The 14,126-nt window shown below is 41.0% G+C and overlaps 1 protein-coding gene across 1 annotated transcript; it reads left to right on the top strand.

Moving 5' to 3' along the window:
- Window positions 1-333: 333 nt before the first annotated feature.
- On the top strand, window positions 334-13,480 carry GRXCR2 (glutaredoxin and cysteine rich domain containing 2; the record flags this gene model as incomplete). The annotated part of the gene is made up of 3 exons (XM_081267632.1): window positions 334-669; window positions 6,199-6,426; window positions 12,182-13,480. The coding sequence occupies 3 exons, from the start codon at window positions 334-336 to the stop codon at window positions 12,362-12,364; spliced, it is 747 nt and encodes a 248-aa protein (XP_081123758.1). The 3' UTR covers window positions 12,365-13,480.
- Between the last annotated feature and the right edge of the window lie 646 nt (window positions 13,481-14,126).

The following is a 14,126-nucleotide window of genomic DNA, read 5'->3' on the forward strand; positions in this document are numbered from 1 at the left end:
ATTGAATTGGTGCTTGTTTAGTCTAATAAACGTATTCATCCTCAGGTTAAGACAAGCCAGGGTTGGGTGAAGTTATGGATGAGCTTTGAATTAGGAGGGGAACCAGTCTTGTCTTATATTCCATCCATTCTATAAGCCCACGGTCCCCTGCCTTTTCATGAGGGTCCATCAATATTTCATGTGCGGGTGTCAGTTGCTGTAAACTGAGCATACACTAGCACCAACCTGAATTAATCATATGCAGGAGGAGAGAAAATAAAATGCCTTTTCCTTAGAGCCCAAGTTTCACTGGCTGCCCGGAAGCCTGAAAACCACAGGGTGAACTTTCTGCTAATGGAGGACCCCGAGAAGAAGCTGAATCAGAAGAGTGACGGCAAACCCCGGAAAGTACGATTTAAAATCTCCTCCTCTTACAGTGGTCGAGTGTTGAAGCAGGTCTTTGAGGATGGGCAGGAATTAGAGTCGCCAAAGGAAGAATACCCTCACAGTTTTCTCCAGGAGTCCCTTGAGCCAATGGATGGTGTTTATGGGTCTGGGGAAGCCCCCAAACCTTCGCTGTACTCCCCTAAGCTGACTGCTCAGAGGATCAGTGTATTCAGAGAGGGTGATGCCTACACTTTGGCAGGCAGCCAGTCTCTGTTCAATGATTACAAGGCGAATGACCATAAGGTTGGTATTGTGCGTGGTTATAAGCTTTAAGGGTAGGGCTTCCTGCAGTGTGTCTAGAGAAACACCTAAATGCTTCAGATTTGTTTCTTGCTCTCACCAGCTACCATCCAGAGCCATAGATGCACCAAGCTGTTATTAGAATAATATTTCCAGGACAAAAATAACATGCTTGTTGACTACTCATTGGAAAGTGCAATGAGCATAAATAGCGTTCAAATTCCATCCAGGGTAATACCTTGTAATTGGGTCTTTGGCTGAGTTTTCTCGGTGTGTAAATTAAATAGAGGTGCAGTGGTTTTCAGGTTGCCAGACTTGCCATTTTAGAAAATTATGCAGCAGTGGGTTGTTTTGTTTCCTGAAAGAGCTGAGTGTTTGAAGGTGCCCATTTTACTACAGCCGATTTCTCAGCTGCGGTTTATCCAAGTCTTGTTTTCCTGCTGTCACCTTCCTACTGCCTGCTTTGTAAGTGTTTGTCATTTATTATTTTTGCCTTTCCATTGCTCATTAGCATGGACTCTGGTTAGATGGAATCCTGGGAAGAGATGGTGAAAAGCAAATCAACCAGAGATGTGACCTGGGGAGACGTTTGAGCTGATAGTTCAACTGAAGCATGCATTTTATCTGTGAATTTCAATTATATTCTCTAGTACCATGTATAATCAAAAGCCCATACATGATTTTCTTTTAAGCTAGAAGAACCTGGAAAATACTTGCAGATGCCAAAATTTGTAGAAGATGTGTACATGCTTGTGCCAGTGGGACCATGGATGCCTTTTTTTTTCTTTTCATCATTAAAAATAATTATACAATGTGTCTAGGTTATTAATAAATGACATACCAGGGTATGTTCTCATCTCTAAAGTGTGAAATTCAGATAATTACTTCCTAATCATTTTTTATTGTTCATTTCCTAAGGGAATAGACACTACATCTACTGTAGACAAATGTATTGGACTTGCTGTAATTGATACAGTATAATTATAGGAATGTCCACAATTACCAAAGATTACCAGGCTTCTTTTCAATATTTATGTTAGTAGAGTAACATATACATTGTTAAGTGCTATCACATATTATCTCTGTCTCTATCGCATTGGATCTTTGCCATAATCTTGGAGAGAATGTTAAGGTCATTCCCACTGTGCAGGTGAGAAAAGCTAAGTGCCAAGTTGATGAGGGACCCACTCAGTATTACAGGGTCCCTTGGCACAGAGTCAGAATAAGAATCCAGATCTTCTAATTTCTCATGCTTTTTGCCTTATGGCATCTTCCTTTTTAAGAACAAGATCATTACATAACAACAATGACAATACCAACATCAACACCAACAATAATGGCAGCTACCATTTATTGTGTACTTATTACTAGGGACTCAGAATTTATCTTAGGCTATATTTGCAGGTTTAGAATTTAAAAAGCCATACTTTATACAAACCTCATACAAGGCCATGGTAGACAATTTTGGGCTGCTTTATAAGTCATATGCCAAATTTGGCATTTCTGTAAATCTGTGATTTGACATGGATTTACAACACCTGATAAATGAGTCTTCACGGCCACACAGCTCAGTTGGTTAAAACAGTACTCTAGAGGATTCCTGTTTGGGTTCATTATCTTTTCTATTCTTTGTTTTCTGATCAAATGCCACATCCCAATCTTAGCCAGGTTCTGGGTTGGAGGGGCCATGATGGGTTTGTGTAGCATCTCCCACTGAGAAAGTTTGTCAATGTGGTATTCATGCAAAAGAAGGAGACAAGAACTGGAATGTCATGATTTTTCAATAGCAAATCCAATTGTAAAATAATCTCTAGTAACTACTGGCTAGGAGACCACATCGGGTAGTCGTTAAGAGCAATGACTCAAAGAAAAGTTTTTTGAATTTGAACAGACATTTGTACCCCAATGTTCATAGCAATTCACAGCTGCTAAAGGTGGAAACAACCTAAATGTCTATTGGCTGATGAATGAATAAACTGATGAATAGTACATACACAACAAGGCCATACTATTCCACCGTTAAAACATAGGAAAATTTGACACACCACAACACGGATGAGTCTTAAAGACATTAAGCTAAGTGAAGGGAGCAAGTCACAGAGAGACAAATACTGTATGGTTCCACTTATGAGAGAAACTGGGAATTGTCAAATTTATAGAGATATAAAGAAGAATGGTGGTTTCCAGGTGCTGGAGGTAAAAGAGAGTTATTGTTTAATGAATTCAGAGTTTCAGTTTGGAAAGAAAAAAAAGTTCTGCAGACAGATAGATAGATGGTGGTGTTAGCTGTACAATAATGTGAATGTGCTAATGCCACTGAACTCTAAGACACTTAGAAATGGTTAAAATGGAAAATATATATATTATACAACAATAACAATAATACTAATAATGCAAATAAAACAAGTTTTGTTTTTGTTTTGTTTTTAAATACCAGGGGTTAAACCCAGGGTATTTAGCCACTGAGCTGCATCCCCAGCCCTTTTTTATTTCTGATTTTGAGACAGGGTCTCACTGAGTTGCTGAGGCTGGCTTTGAACTTAAAATCCTCCTGCCTCAGCCTCTCTAGCTGCTGGGATTATAGGCATGTGGCACTGCACCCCGATGAAAGCAAGGACTTTTGATGTCATTCAAACTTGGGTTTGATGTCATTCAAACTTGGGCTTGATGTCCATTTCTACCCACTTGGAGTGTGAGCTTGGCACTCTACTTGACTTTGCTGATCTTCAATGTCATCCATGACACGAGGGCAGTAGAAGTGAGTACCTGCTTACAGGGCAGTTATTGTGATTAATAAAGAGAACACACGAAGCACTTAGCATTATACCTGCACCTTGTATCTCTTTAGAAAATATTACTCACCATTGCAATAAAAAGCAGGTTCTTATCAAAGAAATGTTGATTCTTTTTTATTTTATGTGATGGGTGGAGAAAGTGGCTGTAAACTAATCTAAATATTTTAAGGAATTAAAACTGAGGTTCACAAAAACGTGGAAGCAGAAAAGAAGGGAAGTAACAGTTACTGAAACTCATTTCACACGTACTATATAATTTCATCTTCGTGATATTTCTAGGAGAGTTTTACAAATTGAGAAAACAGAAGTTCAGAAGGATTAAAAGCTTGCATGTCTCGCACGGTTGTCAAACAATATTTGGATAAAATTTGAATCAGATTTGCCTACAAAGCCCATCACATTATTACTACCCAATAAGGCATTTCTGCATCTAAAAAACAGCAATGGAAAGATTTAATAATACCTGAATAACAATCTCTAGGCATGTTGTCACAGACACCGAAGTATTTTACAAATGTTTACCCACCAGGTGGACATCCTGGGCTGTGGAAGGAAATGATAAATTTCTGACCCCATCCTGACCCTGCTCCTCAGGGGCAATTGGGTGTAACCAGATAATGAGAATTTCGGTTACACCAGGGAGTTTCCTTAGACACAGGGAAGAATGTGGCTATCAGCATGACAGAAACTTAACCACACCTTCAAGGTGATTTGGGATCTTCCATCTTTGGAGTATATTAAAAAATACTGACTATGCAGCTTAGAGGCTGGGGTTGGAGCAGATGATCCCTGATGCTCTTCACATATTCAGAGTTTTGCCTTCCAAAAAGGAAATGAAAAGAAGACAACTCGAGATGTGAAAGGGCTCCTGGTAACTGAGCCTCTTTGGCTATCACTGGGAGTAGAAATGGAACCTTCCAAAGCTCCTCTGTCCTTATCTTCTGATGGTGGGAAACTGATAGTCCGGAGTGTGAAATAGGAGTCCAGTGTGCATAAGACACAGGAAAAGGAAGCTGCTACATGATCCCTCGACTAGAGGGAGAGAAAAAAGGCCAGATAGGGAGCTTCACAAAACTCCACACTGCTTCAAAAAAGGGAACTTGAACACTGAAGTCTGGCTCAAGTAGGGTTTTGGCTGAATACATGAAGGTTTTAATTAGGGGACTGCTCGACTGTAGCATCTAAGTAGATTTGATTTATGTAGTTTTGTAAGCAGGGGAAATATTTCATGGAGGCATTTATGTATGTAGCATGAGTGTGCATACACCACTGAAGAACAGTTCCCAATAACAGCAAAAACAACAAAGCCCACCATTAGCATAGTTCCTCCAGCTTTTGAAAAACCTATTTTATGGTTTTTATACCACCTCCCATCTACAGGAGTTAATATCATTAGCCCCAGGGATCAGAATCAAAATATTTAACAACAGGGACATACCCAACCAGCATGGAAGGCAGCAGAATTAGGCAGGGTCCCAGGACTTGGGGTTCTAAGAATGAACTCTTACCCACTGGATTTTGGGATGTTCAAGGCTCCTGAAGGGAGGCTGGATAATAGGAGGGCACTCAGGAGTCTCAGGAAAATACCCGTTTACCATCCAGTGTGAAGGGATTTCCGTATTTTAGTAAATAACTTGTCTATGGTGGTGCCTCCCAGCTGCATATCAGCCTATTGGCAATTGAGTAAACCGGAGTTCTGAGATGTACCCAACTCCCCTGTACCTCACAATAGGTGGACCAGAGAATTGGGATTCGACGCAGCTTGCCATAGAATCGGGATTGGATGCTGTCCTAACTTTGGATAGATCAAGGAATTCCTCGACAGTTATTCCCCGGTTGTGCTAGGAAAGTGCTCTACTCCTAAGCAACACCCTTATCCTCCAGGCTTCTTTACTGCATTATGGTATTGCCCAAATGAGTTCCTGAGCAAACTATTAACTAACATAAGCTAACCCCATGCAAGTGAACATGAGCTATTGATAATGATGCTCTAGAAGCATATTTATTGATGTAAAATATTTTCATGTTATATGGATGATCAAAAAACAGGTCACAACTGAGTAGCTACATCAATCCTCAATTGGGAAAGGGGAATTCTTGTCAATAGTTCAGGGCAGGTGTTAAGAATGTGGGCTGTAGGAGGACAGACTTGGGTTTGAATCCCAGGCACAGTACCTGAGTAACTGCCACCTTGGAAAGTACTTAACCCCACTGAGACTAAGTCTCCTCACCCGTAAAATGTGGAAGCTTCTTCATAGGGATGTTTGAAGAGGGGTAAGGTAATTGGTGAACTGCCTAGCAATAACATCTGGCACACAATGGTGCTCAATAAATGGTATCTGCTGATATTGCCTATGCATACAAAAAAGTGGAGCTATATTTACATAGAATAAAAAAAAGTGTTACATTGCATTTATTAAGCACCCACTGTGCCCAGCTCTGCATTGACTGTCGTGGTGTGTGGAAGCTCTAGACCCTGCTCTCCAGAGTCTGGCACTCTGAGTAGTTTAGCTTTGAGAGTTACCGTCAACAAGAAGGAAGAGGTTCGTTTTCATAGCTTTCACAGAAAGTAAACAAGGTGTGGAATGAACTATAACTCCGGGTCTGATGTGTTCAAAATCTTTGAATGTTGGAAATTCCTTCTCTCCTACTTCCTGGGGTGTTGGACAGCTTCTGCAACCCTGTGTTTAGCGATTGGTGGTGAAGGTTGTTTCATGTTTCTTCTCCATTTCTCTAGCCTCCACCTATTATAGATTTTGGAAAGATAATCATCTACACAAATAACCTGAAAATCATCCGAACCCCAATGAACAAGAGAGATTTCATGAGGAAAATTCTCCAGAAAGAAGAAGTGGCTGAGGAAGAGTCTCTGATGAGCAAAGAAGAAACCTATGGAGACAGGGACCAGAACAATGGGCCTTTGCCAGAGACGGAGAGCACATTTCCTCATGATCAGTACATTCAGGTGCGTCAGAGGGCCAGATTGTCCCACTCGGGGCTGACCCTATAGCTGTCTGAATCATTTTGATTATGCACTGTTTAAGTCAAAACTTTTGAATACGAATACCCAAAATGTCTAAATGTTAAAGATGTGAAGACATTTTAGTATTTGTTATATTTTAATGGTATGTTGTTAGCACTAATCATAGAACAAAGAATATATATAAATCCATATTTCAAATATTCATAATTTAAATTTTTGGGGCATACTTCTTTTGAGATATGATTATGTATTTTTTGGTTTCACTGTGCAATGTGGCTTATGAACAGCTAGTTTTAAAAGCTCAAGAAAAGTCGGCTCTTTCCTCTTTTCCTGGGTTCATTTGTGCTTCTCTTATCACTGTTATCCTCGATTCAGTCTCCTTGAAGACATTGCACAAAGCCAGGAGACCATTTTGCAGACTAGTTTAGTTAATGCTAAGCAATAATATTTGTAAATCCATGGTCCCAGGCCCAACTAAACTGTAATACAAAGCAATATGTTAAAAATGAATAAAATTGACAGCTGAGGCACTACTGTCAACAACACTGAAGGTCATGCCTACTCCAGGGTCTCTTGGGTACCACACTTGTCCAGGGATTGCCTGACCTAGTGAGAGCACCAGTGCCAACCGGTTTATTAAAAATTAGAAGCTGGGTGTGGTACACGTACACGTCTGTAATCCCAGCAAATCAGGGGGCTAAAGCAGGAGGATCACAAATTCAAGGCCAGCCTCAGCAACTTAGCCAGACCCTGTCTCAAACAAACAAAAATATCACTATAAAAATGTCATTAAGAACATTATTAAAGCTTAATTTCTTGGCCTATTTTTAGATAAAAAGCAGATATAATATAAAAAGCAGTTGCAAGTTTTCCCCTCCACAGCCCTGTGCGTGTGCCACCACTGATCAGCCAAGCTCAGATGAGGGGGATGAGGAAAGTGTTCTTTAATACACAGTATGAGGTTTGGAGTGGGGAGTCAATTTTGATGAATCTAAGCTAAGAGAGTAAAATCTTGGGTAGCAGGAAAATGAATTTGTTCTTAGATTCCATTTCTTGCAATTTAAAGCATTCTGTGGAACTCCCTGTCACCTCCCATGAGTTGGTGAGGGAAGCTGAGTGATGAATATCCCACTCTGGGAGGGTTTAGGTGATGAGAGTAAGAAAGTGGAAACTGGCCTCAAAGTGACAGCCAAGGTGCCAAAGACCCCCTGTCCCTTCAGTTCTCTCACCTTGTGAGTCCACCCACCTTTCCACGACTCCTCCAGTGTCCACTTTCTTCTCTCCTGCTTTCCCATCTCCCTCCCCTTCCCCAGAGCCCCAGCTACCCAGACTCCAGAGAAAGATCCCAAGGTTCTGTTGGCATCTACTCAGGTCTCTTTCCATCCTGATCTCACCTTTAACAATGGATTTTTGAAATGAAAATCTGATTCTGTCACCCACTTCATCAACTTACTACCTGTCTAAAGCTTTTGGTATCTTCTCATTGCTTGGTATAAAACCAAGACTCCTTTCTTGTTCTAGAAAGCTCGGAATGGCCTGCTGACCTCTCCACTGTCTCTCACACCTCTCTCCTCATGCTCTCCCCCCTGACACACTGCTCATGGAACAATCCCTCATATGTTCTTTTGTTCTTTTCTACCAGAGGCAAATCCTGTCTGCCTGGAATGTTCCTCAGGTTCTCTGCCACCTTGCCTGCAGCCCCTGGGATCAGGGAGGAAACATCATCCCCTGAGAGGGATAAAATTCTCAGGCTTTCATGAAGATAAATCCCTCCAACATGGATCTGTTGGGGGACTCTTCACTCCTCTTCATAGTGCAATTTTTTGTGTGTGCTAATCTGGTTAACTTTTGTTCTCGGCTTTTGATTTGGCTTCCATGATGGTAGAGGCCATGTTTATGCTGGGTGCAACATAGAGGTTTGAGTGTCAAAAAAGTAACGACTGACATAAAGTCCATGCTCAGTCAATATTTAGTTAAATGTTTGTTGAAAGAATATTGAGATTTAAAACAAATGTACAAGCTGGTGAGGAATACCCTGTCATTGCCTTTTCTTGTCTTCTGCGCAGAACTATTAAGAACTGTAGCAGGCAGACGACTGAAAGTTGTAATCGAAGCTCTACTTTCTGAATTTAAAAAATTTTAATTCTACTATTTCTCCTACCATATTGCCACCTTTAGGAGCACTTTCTTTTTTGGGGGGCCGTGGGGGAGAGGGCTAGAAATGGTAAAATGCAGGTCACATTGCAGGCCTAAATGGGAAAGCAACAGCAGGCCTGATATGACAATTACCTTTAAATTCAATTTGGAGGGATGCGTGTTTCTTAGCTGTAGTGCTGTAAACTAGGGCAGAGCTGTGCAGGCAGACAGTTGCCGTGAAAGGTTATACTTCACTTGTCTGTCCTTTAAACTCTGCTTTAAATTGCTATTTGTTTGCCCAATCCCTCATGCAATAAATGCCCAGACAAGTTTTCTTCTAAAAGAGAGGGTCAAAGAACATCAAGAAACCCCTTCTGATCAAGAGACTCTTTGTTCTGTTATATGGAACCAGGACGCAGTGAGAGCCTGAATGAAAGAGCAGGGCAAGGCTGAAAGCCAGGCCTCGCTTGAACCTCTACATCAACTATCAAAGAAAAGGAGAAGAATAATTGAATCGAGACACAGTTAAATGTACAAGGGAAAAATCTGGCTTTGTGCTCAGTGGATTTTAGATTATACATCGTCTGAGTTTCTTTATGCTTTATGTGATCTCACCTTTGAGATAATAATAATGATGTTGATGATGATGATAATTGTAACAACAATAATACCAGCTGCTATTTATACAGGGCTCACAGTCGCCAGGTATCATGTCCAGTGCTCCTCAGTCCCTTTCATACTGACAGGAGCCTGAGTAGCAGGTATTACCAATAGTCTGTCTGCAGCGGGGGGAAACTGAGGCTCAGAGAGATTAGGTAACTTGCCAGAGATAATTAAAGCCAGTAGTCAAGTCTAGGCTAGGTGCATCTCTCTGCCAATGTTATGATTGCATTCACCTTGCCTTGCAGGCTCTGGCTGGTGCTGGATGCCATTGTCAAAGCCACATAGCCTTTGAGTGAAAGGTAGGCTGAGTGGTTCTGCTAGAGTCTAGAATCTAAGCCTCACTATGCAGCTATGCTCTATATCCTGCTGCTAATTATTTACTGAGAAGAATTTTTTAAAATACTGAGAAAAGAAGAAAGAGGCATGTATTTCATATGTATTATATGACATATAGGCTCATTAAATACTTGTTGAATTAGTTGAATGACTAAACAGAGCAGGTTCCTGTGATAAAAGCCTATAATCCCAGAGACTCAGGATGCTGAGGCAGGAGAATTGCAAGTTCAAGGCCAGCCTCAGCAACTTTAGTGAGATCCTGTATCAAAAATAAATAAATAAATAAATATACAGGGCTGGGTTTGTAGATCAGTGATAGGACATTTGCCTAGCATGCATGAAGACCTGTGCTCAATTTCCAGTCTCTCTCTCTCTCTCTCTCTCTCTCTCTCTCTCTCTCTCTCTTTCTTTCTATAGATAGATATGAATATATATTTAATTTTAGTACTTTAAAGGAAGAAAAGGAACTTCTTCATTATTCATATATTAAAATACGGCAACAATTTTTGTTTTTTAATTTTTTTGTTTGTTCTTGTTAATTAAACATGACAGTAGAATGTATTTTGACATACCATACATACATGGAGTATGACTTCCCATTCTCAAGGTTGTACATGATGTGGAGTTACACTGGTTCTGTATTCATATATGACAATAGGAAAGTTTTGTCCAATTCATTCTGAGGAATTTCTCATCCCCATCTCCCCACTCTTCCCCCCACATCCTCCCAACCCCTCTGCTGCCTATTGTGGTAGCATCTGCACATCCGAAAGAACATTTAACCTTTGGTTGTTTGGGATTGGTTTATTTCGCTTATCATGTCAATCAAATATTAACAAGAGTACACAAATATAATGGGTTGGGTAACCTCTTCCCTTCCCTAAATCTAGAATAAATAAAATTTAATATCTCTCCTAGGCACATTGCAACATCATGAAGATATTTTCAAAACTTCTGTCTCTCTTTTCAGAAATTATTTTTATTCTCAGGTTATAAAGGAAGCTGTGTTGGGTGGGTAGAGCTAGGGCTGCCCCATGGACTCTAGCTGTCTCGTTCCTAGAGTTTAAGAACAGGAAAGGCTCTTTAGACATTGTTGTTATGTTTGTTTATTTGGCACCAATATGTGAACAACTGTGGGATGGACACTGCCCTTGAAGTGGTGGTAAGAAGGTGCTGTCCCAGGGTGCTTGCTGACTGGCTAGCAGGTGCACTCAGCAGAGCAGGAGACCTGCAGCCAGGGGCAGTGCAGATGGCAGTGGGCAGGGCCTCTGTTCTGGAGGTGTGGGTGGGTGAGGATCACGACTATAGCAAACTTAATGAGATGGGCTTTGCTTGGGAGAATGTCCTCACCAGAGGGAACAGAGGCAGGTCCATATGAATTCAGGCCAAAGTGGGTGGGCATTTGGGCTGGGTGCTGTAGTTCTGGGATGATGAAAAAGTGGATGGATCTGAGAAAATGTTTGAAGGTGAAATGGGCAGGATGTATTATTGTATTGACTTGGTATCAGTCTGGTATCACCCCTTATTTCTTGGGAGATTCACAGTTTATAAGGAGTGTGAAATTGCAGGTTTCCTTGAGATGTCTTAGGGGAAGAGCAAGATAATCACCCAGGTATATTTTCTTTAGAGTCAAAGTCAAGGACTGGAGACTTATTGGCAGGACTTCGGAGGAAACTGACTTTTATGGGGAATCTACGGAATGCCAGAGAATATTGCATTTATACATATTCTCTAATTTGGTATCCCAGCTACTCAGGCATTCCCATTCCCATTTCACAGATAGAGAAACAGATTAGAAAAATGAAGGGAACTGTCCAAGTTGTACAGCTGCTATCAAGCAATAGCCTCTGTCTATTGACTCCTGAGCCCAGAGCTCTTAATCACCAGGCCTTATACAGTTCTCAAAGAGGAATAAAATATGCCAAGAAATGATAGCTAAGCTATCATTTGGTAACACTGATTCATTTTATTCATTTGTCCACTCAGTCTCTCAGTCCACAAAATGATCTTTCTTGGGTCATTTACTATTAGACTACAGTGAAGTCCATATACATAGTCACTAGCAGCTGGAACTTTGGTGATCAGTCCCCTGGGATCAAAACCTGCCTCCTCTTCTTCCTAATTGTGTGTGTGACCATTGCCAATTAACTTCTCAGTATCTCATGTTTCTATCTGAAACACTCATATTATCTCACTGGGATGTTATAAGGGTTACATGGACTGATACATAAAAAGCTCTTAGAACTGTACCTGGCACCAACCAGGCATGCCATAAGGGTTCACTGTTAGTATTTGGCAGTGAGAAAAATAAAGTCTTTGCCCTTATGGAACTTATAGAAATAACACGTCAGATGCTCACAGGCATGATGAAGAACATGAAGTCTACGAATGCCAGTCATGGTGGTAGAGGATGCTGTCTTAGCCCATGTTCACTAGATAAATCCTCTCTGATAAAACTGCTGTTATCCTGTATTCCGGCCATCACTGGGCATTTGTGGGAAGTATTTTTTCTCTAATTTTGTCCCAGCCTTTGCCAAGACCTGCATGTGAATAATAAACCTGAACTTGCTGCTATAACTAAACCCTGGCCTGTCTCTTGCAGGAAGGGGAACTTCCCGAGGACAACTGTTTTCACTGCCGAGGTTCTGGCAGTGCCACCTGCTCTCTGTGCCATGGCAGCAAGTTCTCGATGCTGGCCAACAGATTTAAGGAGTCCTACCGGGCCCTGAGGTGCCCTGCCTGCAATGAGAATGGCCTGCAGCCTTGCCAGATTTGCAATCAATAGCTGTGGATTTTGCACGTCAGCTTTTATTGTACTCTCCCTAAAGTTATTTCTAATAAACTGTCCCCTCCTCCTCCTCCTGCCTCTCCCAGCAAGGAAGCCACTGCAGCTGTAATCACTTCCACCGTTAGCAAAACTCAATTATTCAGTGACATTTTGTGAGGCTGGGAGCATCTCCATGTGGGTCTAAGTAGTAGGGGCATTTTTGAATCAGAGTCAGCTTTGAAACCTGTTCTAAAATTATCCTTTCAGGAATGTGTGCACGTATCTCACTTGATTTAGCTCAGTTTTCACCTTGCACCAGTGAACAAATAAATGTACACTTCAGGCAGCAGGTTGAAATTATTTTCTGGTTGGGAGGTATTTTGCAAAATTATGTGGTAAGCATGGACTCGAAAAGCAGCTTTCTGATGAACTGAATTCCTGTTGCATATAATACATCTGAAATTGTCATTGGTCAAATTGAATTTCTAATTAAGCAGAAGAAAGGGAGAGCCAACACTGAACACTCTAGCAGGCCACCACAAAACAGGATGTTCATCCCTGAGATAAGCAAGCTGAGGAGGCTTGTCCTTCCAAAGTCTCTCCTGGGGGCTTTGCTTAGGTAGCACCCATGCAGGCAATGAGCAGGACTACTTCTCAGGTCAAGATGAGATGGGACATTTTGAGTGCCTCTAACCACTGAAGTTATAAGCCAAGTCGAAGCTATTTATGATAAATTTGGTGCTCCAGTATGTGTGTGATAGGACTTTTTCCAGCTCCTGAATGGTTACCAAATAAACAGATCTATTTTAAGTTTAATATGTAGCCACAATGTCTACATAAAAGATGACAGATATTTTGTAGATATCTATTGGAAAACTTCTAGGAGAAAAACTATGCAAGGATGATTTTAGGCAATTATATTTCTACTGTCCACAGATGCACATACTGTGGATTATTTTCTCCTAAAGTTTGTTATTAAATTAGAAAGACACTTTTGTTAATGATTTTTTGTAGCCCTAACATCCATTCCCCATGTCCCTTAAGAATAACACTGTAAAATCTGTTATCTATTGAGACCCATTACTTTTCTATGATGATTTTGATTTCATAACTTAATCATTTTTCAAGATTTGTTTGTTAATCTCTAATATTCAGCTATTAAAATACTTCAGCAATGGAATGCTTTGGGGGCAACATAAATACTTCTAATAAAACGCATGAAAAATTTTTTTTTTGCAGTCATTTTATTTGCTTGCCCTTTCTTACTACTGGTCACTAGTTTCCCTTGCTTCCATACTTAACTACCTCCTGCCTCTTTGTATGTTTTCTCATAGCTGTCGACTCCTCTGCCTTTTCAGAACACCAGGGAAAGAAGTGGTGTTCAGAGACCTTTATATGGTATTCTGGTTTAACATTTGACCACAAATACTGTTGGAGCCTCACATGCCTGCATGACAGTCCTGCTAGGTCCTTGATGTATGCTGTTGCCCAGAGGCACCAGCCCTTTGGTGTTGCATGGATCTTACAGTTGTAGAGTTGCAGTGCAGGAGGCAGATACGCAACAGATAATTATAATAGAGTGTGACAAGTTCTGGGATAATTACAGGGAACATTTGGAGTACATAGGAGGGACACCTTCCTAGTCTTATTGGCTGTGTGTGTGTGTGTGGGTGTGTGCACGTGTGTGCTGGAGATTGAACCCAGAACTCGCCAAGCAAACACTCTACCACTCAGTGACACCTCCAGTTACCTTAGTGGGCTTAGAGAGTCTCTACAGATG

Source organism: Spermophilus citellus, assembly GCF_964194105.1.
Source record: "Spermophilus citellus genome assembly, chromosome: 1".
Classification (NCBI taxonomy): Eukaryota; Metazoa; Chordata; class Mammalia; order Rodentia; family Sciuridae; genus Spermophilus; species Spermophilus citellus.